Here is a 16498-nt window from a genome sequence, read left to right as displayed (position 1 = left end):
AACAAGAATTCAAAACAATGAGGATAGATTTAGGAACCTCTAGGACATCTCCAAATGTGCCAACATTGAATCATAAGGGTGCCAGAAGGATAAGAGGAAAATCAAGGAATTGAAGACTTACTTGAAAAAATAATGAAAGAAAACTTCCCTAATTTGGCAAAGGAAATAGACATACAAGTCCAGGAAGCACAGAGAGTCCCAAACAAGTTGGACCCAAAGAGGACCACACCAAGACACATCATAATTAAAATGACAAAGGTTAGCCCCCTCGGATGTTGCTGGAGCTGAAGGCGTGCAGGGCCGGAGACGTCGTGGACTCGGGAGCCGGAGCAGCACGGAAGCGGTGAATAATAGCTCTTCAAGTCTGCAGTAAAAAATGGCCTCCAATAAAACTACATTGCAAAAAATGGGAAAGAAACAGAATGGAAAGAGTAAAAAAGTTGAAGAGGCAGAGCCTGAAGAATTTGTAGTGGAAAAAGTATTGGACCGACGTGTAGTGAATGGGAAGGTGGAGTATTTCCTGAAGTGGAAGGGATTCACAGATGCTGACAATACCTGGGAACCTGAAGAAAATTTAGATTGTCCAGAGTTAATTGAAGCATTTCTTAATTCTCAAAAAGCTGGTAAAGAAAAAGATGGTACAAAAAGAAAGTCTTTATCTGACAGTGAATCTGATGATAGCAAATCAAAGAAGAAAAGAGATGCCGCTGATAAACCAAGAGGCTTTGCCAGAGGTCTTGATCCTGAACGAATAATTGGTGCCACAGACAGCAGTGGAGAATTAATGTTTCTCATGAAATGGAAAGATTCAGATGAGGCAGATTTGGTGCTGGCAAAAGAGGCAAATATGAAGTGTCCTCAAATTGTAATTGCTTTTTATGAAGAGAGACTAACTTGGCATTCTTGTCCAGAAGACGAAGCCCAATAATTCTTTGCATTGCTTTTTATATATATTTATATATATATAAAATTTGGGTCTTGGTTTTTTGATTTAATAGTGTAAAGAAATAACTACATTCTAATGAAAATCATGTTTGTTTTGAAGTAGTACTGGGGGAGTTGTGGGGGGTTGCGTCTGTAGCACTGGTTACTTTGGAACAAAAGCTTTCTGTAGTTGCTTCCTTGATCAGAAAAAAACATTTGATACCATGGTATTCTTTCCTCTGCGTTAGAGAGCAGCTTTCTAAATGTCGGGGGGAAACTCTGTTGTTGTTACTCAGTCAGAATTTGTGTTTAAGTCGCATATGCCTAAGGACCATTGTGGGTATTTTTGTTTATTTGGTGGGGAGTGGTTGGCATGTATACATATGTAAATGGTTTCCTTTTTTTTTTCCTTTTTATCCAAAACAAAAGGCATTTCACAACCATAGATAAGCTTGTGTTTCTGGGCTGCCATCATTTTCAACAACCTAAGAAATAAATCACGTCAAGTTAAATTGAACTTTTTCCTGAAGCTTTAACCTTTGAAATTAAATAGATAATTTGTAATTACTTGGGCAATTTGAATATTATGTTAGCAGTTTAAATTGGACAGTTTAAGAGCCATATCAGAATCCATGTCTGTGTCTGCAATTATAAATGCAAGTTTTGGGTTTTTTGTTTTGTTTTGTTTTTTGCAAAACCCCTGAAAGGAAAATTTTATCACTACCAACAATGTCCCTTCCCAAATGAAGAAACTAGGCAAGCCCTGGTGTGTTTTAATTAGGCAAGCAAAACTTAAAGGTTTCACCTAGTAAGTCGTTCCTTTAAAGTTAAAATCCCTGTTATATTGACTGAAAAGTTATGATTATGGAGTGTGTAAAACTTTATTCATGGAAACCTAATCAAGTCATTAGAAACCTTGGCAATTTAGGTCTGCTGGAATAAATGGATGAGCAAACTTCCATAATCCGAAGTCTTGACCTGCATGTTTTTACTCCAGCTCATTCCTTACATGTAGGCTCAGTCTCAGTATTTGGGTTACTGGTTCAGTAGAAGCCAGGAAAAACTAACTTTGTAGTAAACTGAATGTTATCCAACTGTATATTGCTTACTTTATTGTAAATACTGGTAAACAGTGGTCAATAAATAGTTTTATATTGCTTTAAAAAATAAAAATAAAAAAAATAAAATGACAAAGGTTAAAGATAAAGAGAGAATCGTCAAAGCAGCAAGAGAAAGGCAGGGAGTTACCTACAAAGGGGTGCCTATAAGACTATCAGCTGATTTCTCAAAAGAAACTTTGCAGACAATAAGGACTGGCAAGAAGTATTCAGAGTGATGAAAGGCAAGGACCCACAACCTAGATTACTCTACTTAGCAAAGGTATTATTTAATAGATGAAAGGGCAGATAAAGTGCTTCCCAGACGAGTTAAAGCTAAAGGAGTTCACCACCACCAAGCCATTATTATATGAAATGTTAAAGGGACTTATTTAAGAAAAAGAAGAACATTAAAAAGGCTACAAACTTACAACTATCAACAACTGAATCTTACAAACAAACAAAAAACACTAAGCAAACAACCAGAAAAGGAACAGAATCATGAATATGGAGATCATTTGGAGGGTTATCAGCTGGGAGGAGAAAGGGTAAGAAGAGGGGAAATGGTGCAGGGATTAAGAAACATAATTGGCAGGAACAAAATAGACAGGGGTATGTAAATAATAATACAGGAAATGGAAAAGCCAAAGAACTTATATACATGACCCATGGACATGAACTAAGGGGATTTCTGGAGGGAAGGGTGGTACTGGACAGAGTGGGGCAAAGGGGAAAAAATTGGGACAACTGTAATAGCATAATCAATAAAATATACTTTAAAAAGAAAGACTCAGAATGACATTAGGCTTCTTTGTATCAATCTCAGAAGCCAGAAGACAATGAAACAAGACTTTCAAAATTCCAAGAAAGAATGATTTCTATCATAGAATTCTGTCCCCAGACAGAAAAATCAATTAAATGTGAGCAGAGAATAAAGACCTGTTAAGACACAGAAGATTTCCAGAAATTTACCTTAGCAAGAAATTACTCAGGAAGCTGCTATAGGATATAGTCTATAAAACAGGGGAGGGGACCATAGAAGTGGAAGAAATGGGATACAGAAAACAAAGGCAATGACATGGATGTTTCTTCAGGAAGAATGACCTGATATATGTCCTCACATGTTTAAATACAGAGAAAGATTTGCACAAATAGGATAGAATTTGGGTGTACAGTACTAATGAAGACATAGAGTTAAGCATGCATGTGCACATGTGTGCATGCACACATACACACAATACAATGATAAGCTCCAGGGAAAACAAAATATTGTACAAGAAAGAAAAGGAAAACCCAGCGTTGTGGGAGAAAGAAAAAGTAATCCTAGTATACTGTGACTTGGCTGTTAGTAGCATTTATATGCACAGTTATGGAAACACTGAAGACTGCTATAACCACTCAATACTGCTATATTGAAAGGACAGAATGATGAGAAATGTGTCTGAATGAAGTATGGGTACAATGGCTGGGGGTAGTGTATGAGAACTGCCTTATAATTCTCCATGAAGGAAGTCCATAGAGTGTCTAAAATGGAAAATTTCAGGAAGAAGCACATAACATTTTTTTTGGAGATATGAGATGAAATGCCAAAAGAATGTGCTCAGCTTATGGCTAGTGGGCTGCCACTGGGGAGTGAAAATTGTTAAGGAGTTTCTGCTACTTTTCATAAAAAACCTAGTAGGACAATTTGACTTTAAAAGATATGCTTATATACATTTTTTTAAAAAAACAACAATCAATTTAGAAAGAGAAAAGGACATAGATCTCCAAGAGCAGTCCACAGAGCCTCAAAAGGACTGAGAACTAGGGCAGGTAATTCAGATGTGAGCATTTCTGTGGAGACAGCAGTGTGGGTGGATGTGCATTTTCAATGACATCATCATCCTCTGAGTGATTTGCTTTTGAAAACTTCATCCTTTTGTTACGAAACAACTACTTTCCAATCAACTGCTGTTGCATTGCTGTAAAAACAAAACAAAACAGCATATGTGTATGTTTCTAGGATAGGACATATGGATCATAATTTCAGTTAATGAATGAAGATCCCAATGTTAGCCTGGGTACCATGAGAATTAATTATAAATTAGATTAAAGAGATTCAAGTTCATTAAAATTTAAGCGGTCTTCTTTCTCAGAATGTTGATCTCAGTAAAATGAGGTATCTGATCTTGAGTCTGTCCTGCACCAAATCTTTGAGCAAAAGCCAAAATAGGTGAATACACCCTTTCCTTCTCCCCCAGGTACCCCTCCTAGGAGTCACACTTAATTTCCATGCATACTCAGTTGATGAAATCTCTTCAATTCTTACCAATTTTCCCTCAGGTCTGCTGCCAGCACTGGATGCTGTGAATTTTAAACTTGATGTATATGAAATTATATATTCTCTAAGATTCAAATGGGTTCTCTGCTGCTGTTTGGATGGCCGTTCCTAACAAGGCCTGAGATAAACTACTCTGAAAAATGAAAGTACAAGAGTATTCACTTTTGGAAAAATGAAGCAGGTAATTATCATAGTCAATGTTAACAGAAAGAATAGTTGGGACCAAACCAAGTTTTAGTGTTATGCTGGTTATTTCCAATATTCCACTGTTCCCTCATTTTCTGCCTTTTCCTGCCCTTTGTGCCCCAGGGGTCTAATCTTCACAGTTGCTTCACTTGGCTTCTTGGCCCTTAACTTCTGGTGGATACTTGGGTTAGCCAGGAAGGACAGGGCAGTCGCAGCTGTACTTGTTCTGGCCCCAAAGTTTCTCTGGGCTCCACTACATGGCTGCCTCCCTCTGTTCTTCAGGTCCATGGGTGCTGGCAGCTCTCACAGATACTAGTCACCATCTCTTGTTGAATCCATGAAACCCATTCATACTTTCTAATACTTGTTTAATTAAACTCACTTCTGTTAGATTTTTCTCATTATGCTATCTGTTTTCTGCCAAGACCCTGACTGATGAGTCTGGTTTTTAACCACATCAGTTATTTGTCTCTTAATCTCCCCACCAACTTGAGAGTCCCTGAGGACAATGTTTTGACTCATTCCTTTTTGTTTCCCCAAGTATCTAGAACATAGACGAGTATATTGTAGGCATTCAATATATGCTTAACAAATGAACTATTAGTGCAGGCAGCTAGAAGTTAACAAAAGAGAAGGGAGCTATACTGGCTGGGCCTGATTGTGTCTGAAAATTGCTCTTAAACAGGCTTAAGTATACCCCAGGGGATAGCCAAATCTCCACCAAGAGGATTAACATCCACCTGTCCTCTCCATTGTCCTGAGTAGGAAGAAAGGACTGGTTTTCCAATCTAGGGGTGAGGGGACTAGTCCACTGTCCTGGGCTATGGGGTGGGGGTGGGGGTAGGGTAGATAAACCATAAAGGGGAAAGTTCTGTGCTGTAGAAGCCAAGATGGTGCAAGGGGAGGTAAGCATGTGTGCAGTAGAAACCAGATGACTAAAAATCAGATGACAAGGCAAAACTTTGAGGCATGTGCCATAAGAGCCCAAATGGTGACCAAAAGGGGAAGAGTCTAACCTGAAAAACCTGGAAGAAAGACCAGATTGGATAGGGGAGGACCCAGCACAAGCTTTTGAATGATTAGGAAAGAGATTGGTTAGTTTGAAAGAAAGCCTGTTCTCTCCCAAGCCTAAGGTAATATAATCAAAGCTTAACAAAGGCCCATCTCAGTAGCACACACTTGTGCATTCATTCACCCATTTGTTTGTGCAGCTCTAAGTGTGAGGCTGGTTGTGGCAGTGAAGTATGGCTATAGTGTAGCGGACAGCAGAGACTATGTTGGACTACTGAAGCCCAGCATGATGGCATTACAGTTCTGGATCCTGACCCTCCTGGTGGACACTTATGCTCACCAGGCCCAGGACTTATTCCACAGTGACACAGAGCTAAGCTGCCTGGTCAGAAATGAGACAATGGACACTTGGGGGTAGTCCTTTGTTTTTACTCCAATAAATCTTACCACTACACCTCATTCTCCTATGCATAGGTCCCTAAAATGCTTTTCTCATGGACTCCATGGAAGAACCCTATTTCTTCTGGCAACAAAACAGTGCAATCATTAGTACATTCCTATATGTGGTGCTTCATTTCAGAGAAAAAGTTGAGGTTATTTGACACAACCAGACCAGGAGACAAGAGTGGAGATTGTACATTTGGGAAAGAAATATTTACCATTGTCTATGGTTTACAGTCATTAATTGTTTAGGTCAAGCCTCCTTCCTTTACCCTGTACAAATGTCAAAATTACAGGCTGGTAAAATTAACTCTTTTACAGACTGTTTCAACTGAAGATATTGGTTGAAGATGTAAAAACAAAAGCTCATATGTATAAAACATGGAATGGGTTTGGAAACTAAGTCTCTTTTAGGTGCTTTCAGCCATTAACAGAATATTCCATTTCCAGGAGATTAAAAAATAAAAGTTCATTAATATCTCACATAACAAAAATTCTGAAGACTCAAGGCCCTTCTTCTCTGCCACCTCATAAAATTGGGTTTTGTCCTTGATGTCCTCCCCTCCCCCTCTGAGGTCACAAGATGGCAGCCACTGGCCCAGACACCATATTCACATAAGTCCACCAAAAGGCAGGAAACAAAGCTCTTTTTACTTGCTTTGTTTTCTTAGGGAGGCCTTCAGCAGATGCACCCTCTTCTCTATTGGCTATGATTGGCTTTCAGGCTCATGACCTAGCTGCAAAAGAGGTAGGGGAAGTGATAGTCTTGTGTTTTTAGCCTCTGTATTGGGAGGTGATCTCTACTAGCAAGAATAATGTGCAGAGGAAAAGGTGTTGGATAAACAACCAATAGCGTTAGCAACATAAACCAAAGAAGCAGAAGAGAAGAGATGTCACAATTGCTGGTGGTTTCACATATGCTAAACTGAGAAAGTTATTTCATAGATATATTTGTTTGTTTTTCATGTAGGTTGATTTATTTAATTAGATGAAACTCCAGGGCAGAAACCATGGTGACTTCAGTCTGTCCCTTCTGTAAGATGAAATTGACATCGACAGCTGTTTTACAGAGAAATGTAGGTTAAAAAAAATCAATGTTTATAAGGGCATTATGAGAGCCATGAATGAAAGCTGTCACAAGCACTAAAATACACACACACCTTTGTACCTGATATTCTTCTCACTTTATTCCCAGTTGTATTTCCATGGTTTATTAAATTTACCTGTGTTTTATAATAATGACATCTGGCACACCAAAAACATTAATGTTTGTCAACAACTTTGTTGTAGGTTTTGTTTTGCCAAAGAATTGTTTAAGCAATTAAAGTAATCTTCCTATTAAAGCTTATGCTAAAATATCAAAAGATTAGGTGCTATTTTGCTCTTTCAATGAAAGAAAAATATAAACTTTTTTATTATTTGAAAAAGGAGAGAACAAACATTTACCAAGTTCTTTAATGTAATTTCATAGGCCCCTACAACAACCCAGTGTATGTGCATTGGGGGGGGGGGGTGTGTCTGTAGTGTGTGTAGTGTGTACATGTGTAAGTGTGTTGTGTGTGTATATTGCTGTCCTCTTTGTAAAGTGAGGGAGATAGTTCCTTCTGGATGTTCTGGGTGTGGGATCTGTTCCAGGTCCTCTTCTTAGCTTGTGGTGGCTTCCAGCAATCCTTGATGTTCCTTGACTTGTAGACACATCAGTCCAATCTCTGTCTTCATCCATGGCCTGCTCTGCTCTGAGTGTCCTCTCCTCTCATAAGGATGCCAGTCATTGGATTTAGGGTCCACCCTAATCTAGTGTGACCCATGTTAACTGAACTAATTACATTAGCAAAGACCTATTTCCAAATAAGGTAACTTTCTAAGGTTCTGGGAGACATGAATGGTTTTGGGGGTAAGGGGAAGACACTGTTCTACCCAGTGTGATGAGCTTTGAGTAACTGAGAAATTGAAAGAATTTGACTTCCCTACCATATGAACAGTTAGGAAACATTTAGAAAAAATAGGGAGAGATCCATTCTTCCAATTCTTTCATCAAATACCTATTGAGCCTTTACTAGGTGTTCTAGACACTGTGATACAAGACTGAACAACACAGAAAAGAAAAGGTCCCTGGCCTCCAAGGCTTTCTGATTTATTCTGTGCATTGTTTCCTTACCGCCCAGTGGTAATGGGCCAGGAGAAATACCGAGGGATTGCTTCTCCATGGGGTCTTCCTCTCCTTTATGTTGGCCCAGAACAAAGACCAATTATCACCACCATAAGCAGTCATACATTCCTCACATTTCATACAACATTCTTATACACATTACCTTATTTAATTCTCTCAAAAATGCTTGGCCATGGTTAAAATTATGTTTGTGTTACTGGTGGAAAAAAAGGGTAAGTAATGGAGCTGGGACTGGAACCAGATCCTCCTCTCATTCTTAAACCTCTGGTTTTTTCCCAATGCCATTATAGCCAGGCAGGTAATAGAAAGGCATGTAATAACCATCTGGCAGTAGGGTATTGTGGGGACCATGATGAACTGAAAACCTCAAATATTAAATACAGGTTCAGATTCAACTTTTAAAAACTGCTCTGTCCATGCGCACCAAGATTGTAAGTGCACATATCCTTTGATTCAGTGACGCATTCATGTATGTGCGAAACAACCCAATGTCAGTGTATTAGAGACTGACTAAATAAATGTTGGTATATCTGAATAAAAAATTAGTATGCAACTATTAAAACAACTCAGTTTTTTAATGTCCTCATGTGACTGTCTCCAAGATGTATAGCAAAGTGAAGAAAGCATCAGTGCAGAACTGTATATATTTGCTGGCACATTTTCATGGACCATCTCTAAATATACACAAGAAGCTTGCCTCCAGGAGAGATTATTTTTGCAAACATCCTTATGTAAGTTTTGATTTTTTAACCATGTGAAGGTACTTTCTATTTTTAATAATTAACTAAAATATTGTGTGGGCCAAATAAAATTCAGAGAGGGGGTCTGTTTTGTGCCAGGACTGTATTTCAGCCACCATTCAATCTCTCCCTCCACCTCATACCTGCATGGCATGCAACTGGGCTCATTAAATATGTGGTTTGTTGACCCAAATTATCTCATTCTTTTAGCTTTGTGGGTCAGTACTTGGGACTGTTTAGACCCTGCACTGGGTTCATTACCTTTGAGCTGCTCCTCCTGGGCTCTCTCTGAATAGCATTTCCACCCTCCCAGCCACCCAAGGCCACAGTGCAGTTTCTTCTTGCCCATCTCCCTCCCTCTCATGTACTCCCTCTCTTTGCCCGTGATGCCAGCACCCCAGCACACCCACACACATTCCTCTGACACCGAATTCTACCCAGTTTACTTTGTAAATGCCTTTGAAACTCTCTGTCACCCCCTTCTCAGGAGGGTCTTACCCCGATACCTGCTGTTGCCTGGCCTCTACCACTTGTTTCCCTCTGTAGACCATTCTACTACTCCCTCCTTCCAGGATTAGCTAAACACACAAATCTGATTCTGCCATTTCCCCGCTTAAAAACCCCTTTGCCTCCTCAATAAGAGTTCAGGCTCTTTAGTATGGTGCATGGGGTCTCTCACAATCTGGCACCTGCCTTCCCCTCCCCAGCCACCCTTTCTGCTCACACTCTATGCCCCCAGCCTCACCAGTCTCCCCCACCCCCAGTGTCCATCAGGCAGGGGCCCATCTAGCTTTTACGGGGCTGGAAACTTAACTGGGGCAGGGGAGGGCTTCTCTAAGAAAATGGATGCAAAACTACTAATGCAAAATTCCACATGAAATTGAATGTATATTTACAAAAAAATCATAACAAATTACACATTTTTTAAAAGCCCCAAAATATCTAGAAAATAATATATTTTCATTAATTAACTGTAGGACATATGTTTATGCTGCACATTCTGAGAGCCTTGTTACAGGGCACTGTTCTTTATTGCATTTTCTATAAGGGAGCAGCATGTGGTTTGAAAATTCCTTTCATTATTGATAATTAAGGGAAATTTTATTTTCACAATTTATTATTAGTCATTTCATGCTAAAAAACAATCTCTATGTTGAGACACAACATACGTGACCTCACACACAGATGGTCTCACTACTTACAAGGCTGCTCCAGGCTTGTGCTTGACAGACAGAGGTTCTGACCCAAAGGCCTGTGTGGTACATTTGTAACAGTGTAGGCTGTTTTTTTCCAGATGGTCAGTGATATCATCCTTGTCATGGGCTAGTGATGGGCTGAGAAGAAGCACAGTCTCCCAGAAGGAGTCAGAAGGAACCACAAGGAGTCTGAGGGCAGACAAAGGCCAGGTGCTCTGGGGCCATGAGGAAGTCCAGCCCAGCAGCAGACTCTGTGTCCCCAAAGTGAGACAACAGACAAGGAAAGTGCAAGGAGCTAGCAGGGGCCACCTCACAGTAGAGCAGGATACCTTCAATGGGAAAGTGGCAGGCCCCAGGCAAGCTCCTTAACTTCTAGAGCCTCTGCTTTCTAACTGGTAAAAAGAGGACCAGAACACTTGCCTACCATTTTCAATGACAAAGTGAATGCACAAATCTGGCCTTGAAGACCCTCATTACTGATGGTCCCTCTCTTTCCCCCTCTCCCACAGCTGGGGGGATCTAACTGGGCTGTCCTCTCCGCCTTACTGGGTACATCATTCTAGGTCCAATCTGTCCAAGCCCACCCACCTGGTCTGGTCGAGTGTGGCAAGGAACTCTTCAACCTTTCCCAGGTTCAGCTACATCCTGAAACCCTTCAACCTAACTGACTGGGAACCTTAGGGCCTTCCTTCCACTGAAGTGGTAGTAGGTCTCATTCAGTTTCAAAAGTCTGGTACTAAGAATAAACAAAATCAGGGCCCTTTTCTTTAACCCTTCTATTACTTGCTTATCTAGGTTCCGAAATCTCATTTTTGTTATTAAAAATAATCTTGAGGGATTAAGCTAACTCATCTGTGTTTTAGGTAAAAAAACTAATCTATACTTATAATTAAAAATTAAGTCTACTGAGTCTTATTTCTATAGGACTTTGTTCTTCTTTAGGCATAATATGATTTTCTACACATATTGAGTTTTAAGTGTCCCAATATAATATGCATTTAGTAGGAAACTTCTAGAGAAATGTCTGAGCCCAGTAGGTGCGTGAGTACACTGAGCACATTACACTCTCAGCAGGTTGTCTAGGGATTCATGGTTGGCTTTGTGGGTGCAACCACAAGTTGCAACTTGCAACTTGGGAACCTGTCAAGTTCACCAGAAGGGCAGCCACCATGCCCTGCTTGTGACACATCCCAACAAAGAACTGGAGCTAAGGACATGAGCAAAGGTCATTAGTATTGAAAAATACAATAAGAAAAGAGAAATGACTATAGTGAGGAACCAGCATAAGATTCCACCAAAGTGTGAGCAGCTAAGGCCAAAGGTATCTCCAGATGCCACCAGTGTCATGTGGCTTTCCGGCTGGGCCTTCACTCAGCTCTGAGGCAGAAATACCAGTGCCACTGCCAGAGGCTCTGTCTGGTGCTTTTGTGAGAAGGATGGGCAAGAATACCTCAGAAGTGTTCTGTCTCCTCAGATAGTCTCCTCCTATCTGAGCAGCCCCCAGAGCTGTGGTCACCCAGGAGTAGAGTGCATAAATACCAGGAACATATGGCCTGGTGACTGCAGAACCTTGGACTAAACACAGTCCCCAGATTCTTTAAAGCATGAGGGCTTGGACCCAGTTGCTCGCTCAGGCAGTTCTGGGGAGGAGAAAGGTGGGTGTGTGGCCCACAAAAGTGGCAGCTTTGGCCCCAATGTGTGGAGAAGGCAGAGTAACACAAGATGAGTGATGGCCGGTATGACCTGGCATCTGCTGGGACAGAGTCCTTTCTGACTGGAAGGTTGGGAAGGTCTGGCCTGGAAGAAGGTGACAGCAGCCTCTTCCCACTGCCTTGCTCACCTTGCAAGTGCTGCCTTCCACCTTTAGGAGGCAAGCCAATACCTTCCCCTGTGTAAGTGGACCCCTACCAGCCTCCCACGCAGAAAAGGCTTTGTTCCTCTCTGATTTCTGTCCTCTTCTTTCCTCCCTTGTCGTGTGTCTGAACCAGATAACACAAATGTTAAACAACTATCACTCTTCATTACACACGGAACTCCCACTCAATGCAAAGCCCTGTGCTAATTACTGGAACTGTGAAAAGGAATAGCAAGGGCCTAAAAAGGTATAAAATACTGGCCTTATTTTCTAGGAGCTTATTGGGTAAAAAGATTTTAATAATAACAACCCAAGGTGGTAAGGCTGAGAGTCATGTGAGTGGTGAAATAAACTTGCCCAACTGGCTCCTAGAGCCATAAGAATTAACTGATGCGCATGACAGCGGCTCAGTCTCCTTGAAAACATTGGACTACAAGCCTGGTTGGACTGGTCATGTGACCTTGGATGAGTCACTCAGCTCAGTTATTTCACCTGTAACAAGCAGGTAGGTGACTCCCATAGAGAGGCATTGATGGATGGAATACTGGCCTGGGTGGTCAAGAGATCTCAGATCTCTTTCTTGATCTGCCAACAACAGTGAAATCTTGTATACTCAACCTCCTGGACCTTAACTTCCTCATCCATAAAACTCATAATGTGATGGTCTCTAAGGCTTCCCAGCTTTGAAACTCTAGGTTATTCTAATGAGAGAAAGTGTACAAAATCCATAAAACATTATTATTTGTAAGGCTTTATTGTGTTGTTATTATCTCTGACCATAAAGATTCCATAAAGAAAGTGGAGTTTGAACTTGGCTTTGAATGAAGAGTAAAGTTTAAATTGATGGGAAAATGTGCAAGGGCATAAAAGATAAGCTGTGAGTGAAAAAATAAAGAGGTAGAAAGAAGAGGACATAAAGCAAAGGCTCTGTTTATGGGGACAAGCTGATGGATATAGGTGGCTGAGATGTGAAGCTTAGCTTCATTGATGACAACTGCCTGAGACAGGGGCCCAGCTAAGAGGATCCCCTTCTGGAATGCCTCAGGGGTCCTGGCCAAGGCCACAGAGGCCACATTTACCAGTAACCAAGTGCTGAGAATATCACAGCTTGTTCTCATTGAGAAGGGACCTAGAAAGCAGATGAAGCCGGAAGTCTGAAAAGAGATTATGATTTTTTTGACTGATTGTACTTGAAAGTTTTAACCTCACCTTGAACTCTCATCTGAATATTCCAGAGGCTCTCTCTTCCTGGGGTACTAGAAACCACATCTCTGAATGGTGAGCAGCCAGGGCATAAAAGACTACTTTTTTGTAAGTACATTTTTTTGTGCAAGTGCATTTTTAAGTGGTTGGTACAGCACTGAGAATTTCCCAGGCCTCACTGACCTTGACAAAGTCAAAAACGGCACCGCTGACATTGCATTTGAAGTCATCACTATGTGGGAGGTACTCACATTTAATTATCATTCACAGACACTCCTAAAACTGTTCCTGGATGCCTCAGCTATTTTTGTGGTTGCTTCTAAAATAATTCTTGTGATTATTTTGTGTATGTGTAAATGACTTGCAAGGGTGCCTATCCTGTTTTTGTAGAGCTGGTGTACCCAAAGAACATTACAGAGCTGACAGAAAGGAAATGCTCTTTCTTTTCCTGAAGAGTTGTGTGTATGCTTGTGGGAGAAAAGAAGTAGACTGTTTTTTGGTGGATCTGGGCATTTTCAGGAAGTTACCATCATGCATCGTGCACCAACTGCCATGGAGTGCAGGCTTCAGGTTGTCATCTCTGGAGAGAAAGTGGCTTTCCAGCTCTAGAATGTGGGGGTGTCACCTCCTTGCCTCACTGTCATTCTCCCCAAGATTACTTAGGCCCCTCCATCACCAACCTCCTGAGCTAGAATTGTCTAAGGTGCTGCTGGTCCTGTCCTGGGACAACACACCCACAGGTCCAGCCAGCTGGGGAGGAGAGAGGCGGGATGTGAATGGAGGTATCCTATTTCGGCCACTTCTCCCTGACATCAGCCTACACTTCTAGCTTCCCATGGGCAAAGGTGCCATCAATTCTGGTGGGTAACACCCTCTGACACAGTAGAGCAGGTGGGCAAGAGCATGTGATTTGATTCAGTCAGCACACAGGAGTCAAAATAGGAAGGAAAAACATCCATGGCCTTGTGGCTGTGCCAGGACATGAAGGACTGCGCAGCAGTGCTTCCGCATCTGTCATAACCGGGACACAAGCAGAGAGTAGACACCAGTACCAAGGTCCCTTCTTCCCAGGGAGATGAGTTAAAAGTTACTGCCCATGATGTCATCCTCATGCTTAACCATCATGTAGAAGTATAGTGAAAATTGTTTAAACTAAAAATGTAACACAACGGTAACCAAGAGTTCAGTCTCAGCATCACCACCTTGTCTCCTGATGCACCGTTACTCCGACCTGGAAAAAAAATGGAGGACAATGAAGGAAGTTCAAAGAGAAAAGGTGGCCGAGCAATAGAGAATCCCCTCTCTAACTTGGCATCACACAGCTGGTTAAGAACATCTGATACCTTGTCATTAGAGCACATGTCTACTTCCTAAGCCAGGTGCCCCAGAGCTCGGCAACCCCTAAAGAACCTGTGTCTCATAAGAATGACTTCATGAAAGGGCTCGTAGTATGTACAAAACCAGTTATAAAATAGCAGAATTTGGTCAGTTCATTGTTGGCATATATGTTCTTATCTAGGAAATGTCAAAAAAGCAGACCTGTGTGGAGTGTGTCCTAGATACCAGAGCCAGGAAAAGCCTTCAAGGTGCCATGTCATCTCTCCCTCTACGTCCCTCAGCCAGAGGAACCAGCTGCTGCCCAGAGGTCACAGCCACCACCACCCCCACTCCCTCTCTCAACCACCCACTTTGGGATATGCTAGAAATTTCTACCATCTGAATAATCCCATTAAGTTGTCTCCAGTCAGCCATCATTAAAGTAAAAGCATATTACCTGGGAAAAGTGACTGAATTAATTCATTAGCAGTCACCAACGCATTAGCACAGGGGGAGGCCAGGATGCCCAGGGGCAAGGGGATGGGAATGAGAACCTATTGCTGAGGGAGGAAGGGAAAGGCCTGGAGCTGCAGCCAACAGTGAGAGCTCGGGACTCTAGGTGACAGCTGGGACAGCATGCTACTAATGGGGAAGAGGAGAATGTGCTGGAAGCAGCTTACTTACCTACTTTCACAATTTTGCCTAGAGCCAGCCCTGCATTTAACCCTCCCAGAAATAAACCTGTCAGCAAACTAGACAAGGGCTGTTTGTTATTTGCTGGGGTTTGCAAAAGCCCATGTGCTTCTGGCTGGACCTTTCGTCCTGCCTGTCACCTCCCATCTCAGGTACAAAACGCCTCAGGCTTAGGTGGGAACAGCGGTCTGGGCTGCTGAGAGGCCTGCCTCCCTGACTCTGGGTCCCTTTCTGTAGAATTGCACCATCTCAACCACCTGAGCAAATCAGCATATTCCTGAAGATAGAAAGGTCTCTGTAGTTTCTATCCTTCAGAACTTACTGAGACCTCTTACTGTTCAGAATTCTAATTTATTTCTTCACACTCTTATTTAATTTTTCTCAGGGACAAATAGAAAAAAAACCTCCTTTCCAAACATCATGCTATATATCTAGAGGCCCATTCCTTTCTCCTTACAACCACTTTCAGCCCCCAACCAGAGCCCCAGCTCCGTGCAGTTTTTATTTAAAGACTTGCCGTCCATGAAAGTTTGAGGAAGCTAAAACCAAACAAACACAAAATAAAAACCAGTAAGCATGATGTAGCATACCTCATACCTCTGGCCTGGGCCTGCCACTCGGAGCTGGGGGGCAGCCTTCAGGCTGGCTAGCCTCTAGTCTCAGTTTCTCATTTATAAAATGAAAGGACTCACTCACATGCAGTCCAAAGTTGTTTCAAGCTTGAGAATTTTTGATTCTAAGATCTTGGGACTATAAGGGTTTCAGATCACTGATCATTTCCAAGTAACAGTAAGCTCTGTCCCCAAATGGACTGAAAAGAGTTTCTGGAATGGTACTGTTCCTCAAGTTCAGAACATTAAAATCTGTAAGATGACATCCGATATGTCTTCTTTTGGGATATACAGTTTATACAATCTTTACAAGTCTTCTAATCAGTCCAATATAGAAATCTAAGAATATAGTAGTTACCAAGCCATACCCAGGGAGAGACCCAGCTGCACTCCCTTCATAAGAACAAATGAAGAAAGGGGAACAAAAATAAAATAAGAAGCTTTAGTAACATCTCTAGAAGGTTGCTTACAAAAGGAAAAAATACATAACAAAATTTTCCTCTGACTGACCTCAAAAATGGACCTGAAAAAATGGATTCTTCCCCAACAAAGCTGAGCTCTAAAAAGTTTTCTGCATCTCTTATGTCTTTGTCATGAAAAAAGAGGAGTCAGCAGATGGTATGATTGTAGCCAACAGACAAGACATCATGGAGGATGCCTTATGCACTTATAAATTTCACTCCCAATGTAGCCTCCAGAGTGTAACTTTATGATCCACAGCACTTACCAATTAA

At 41.5% G+C, this 16498-nt stretch overlaps 1 protein-coding gene across 1 annotated transcript; it reads left to right on the top strand.

The window, feature by feature from the left end:
* The first annotated feature begins 269 nt into the window (after positions 1-269).
* LOC150006575 (chromobox protein homolog 3) lies at positions 270-1192 on the top strand. Its single transcript, XM_090280363.1, has one exon. It carries the CDS (start codon positions 377-379, stop codon positions 926-928), a length of 552 nt encoding a protein of 183 aa, XP_090136489.1. The 5' UTR covers positions 270-376; the 3' UTR covers positions 929-1192.
* Positions 1193-16498: the final 15306 nt, after the last annotated feature.

The sequence above is a fragment of the Furipterus horrens genome, unplaced genomic scaffold (assembly GCF_987537825.1).
Source record: "Furipterus horrens unplaced genomic scaffold, mFurHor1.1.pri manual_scaffold_6, whole genome shotgun sequence".
Lineage (NCBI taxonomy): Eukaryota > Metazoa > Chordata > Mammalia > Chiroptera > Furipteridae > Furipterus > Furipterus horrens.
The sequence above is the reverse complement of the archived record's forward strand: the minus strand, read 5'-3'. Positions and strand labels throughout refer to the sequence as shown.

What these genes read in the sequence shown, in the direction of transcription:
- LOC150006575 (XM_090280363.1), top strand. Translation starts at nt 377, where the DNA reads ATGGCCTCCAATAAAACTACATTGCAAAAAATGGGAAAGAAACAGAAT.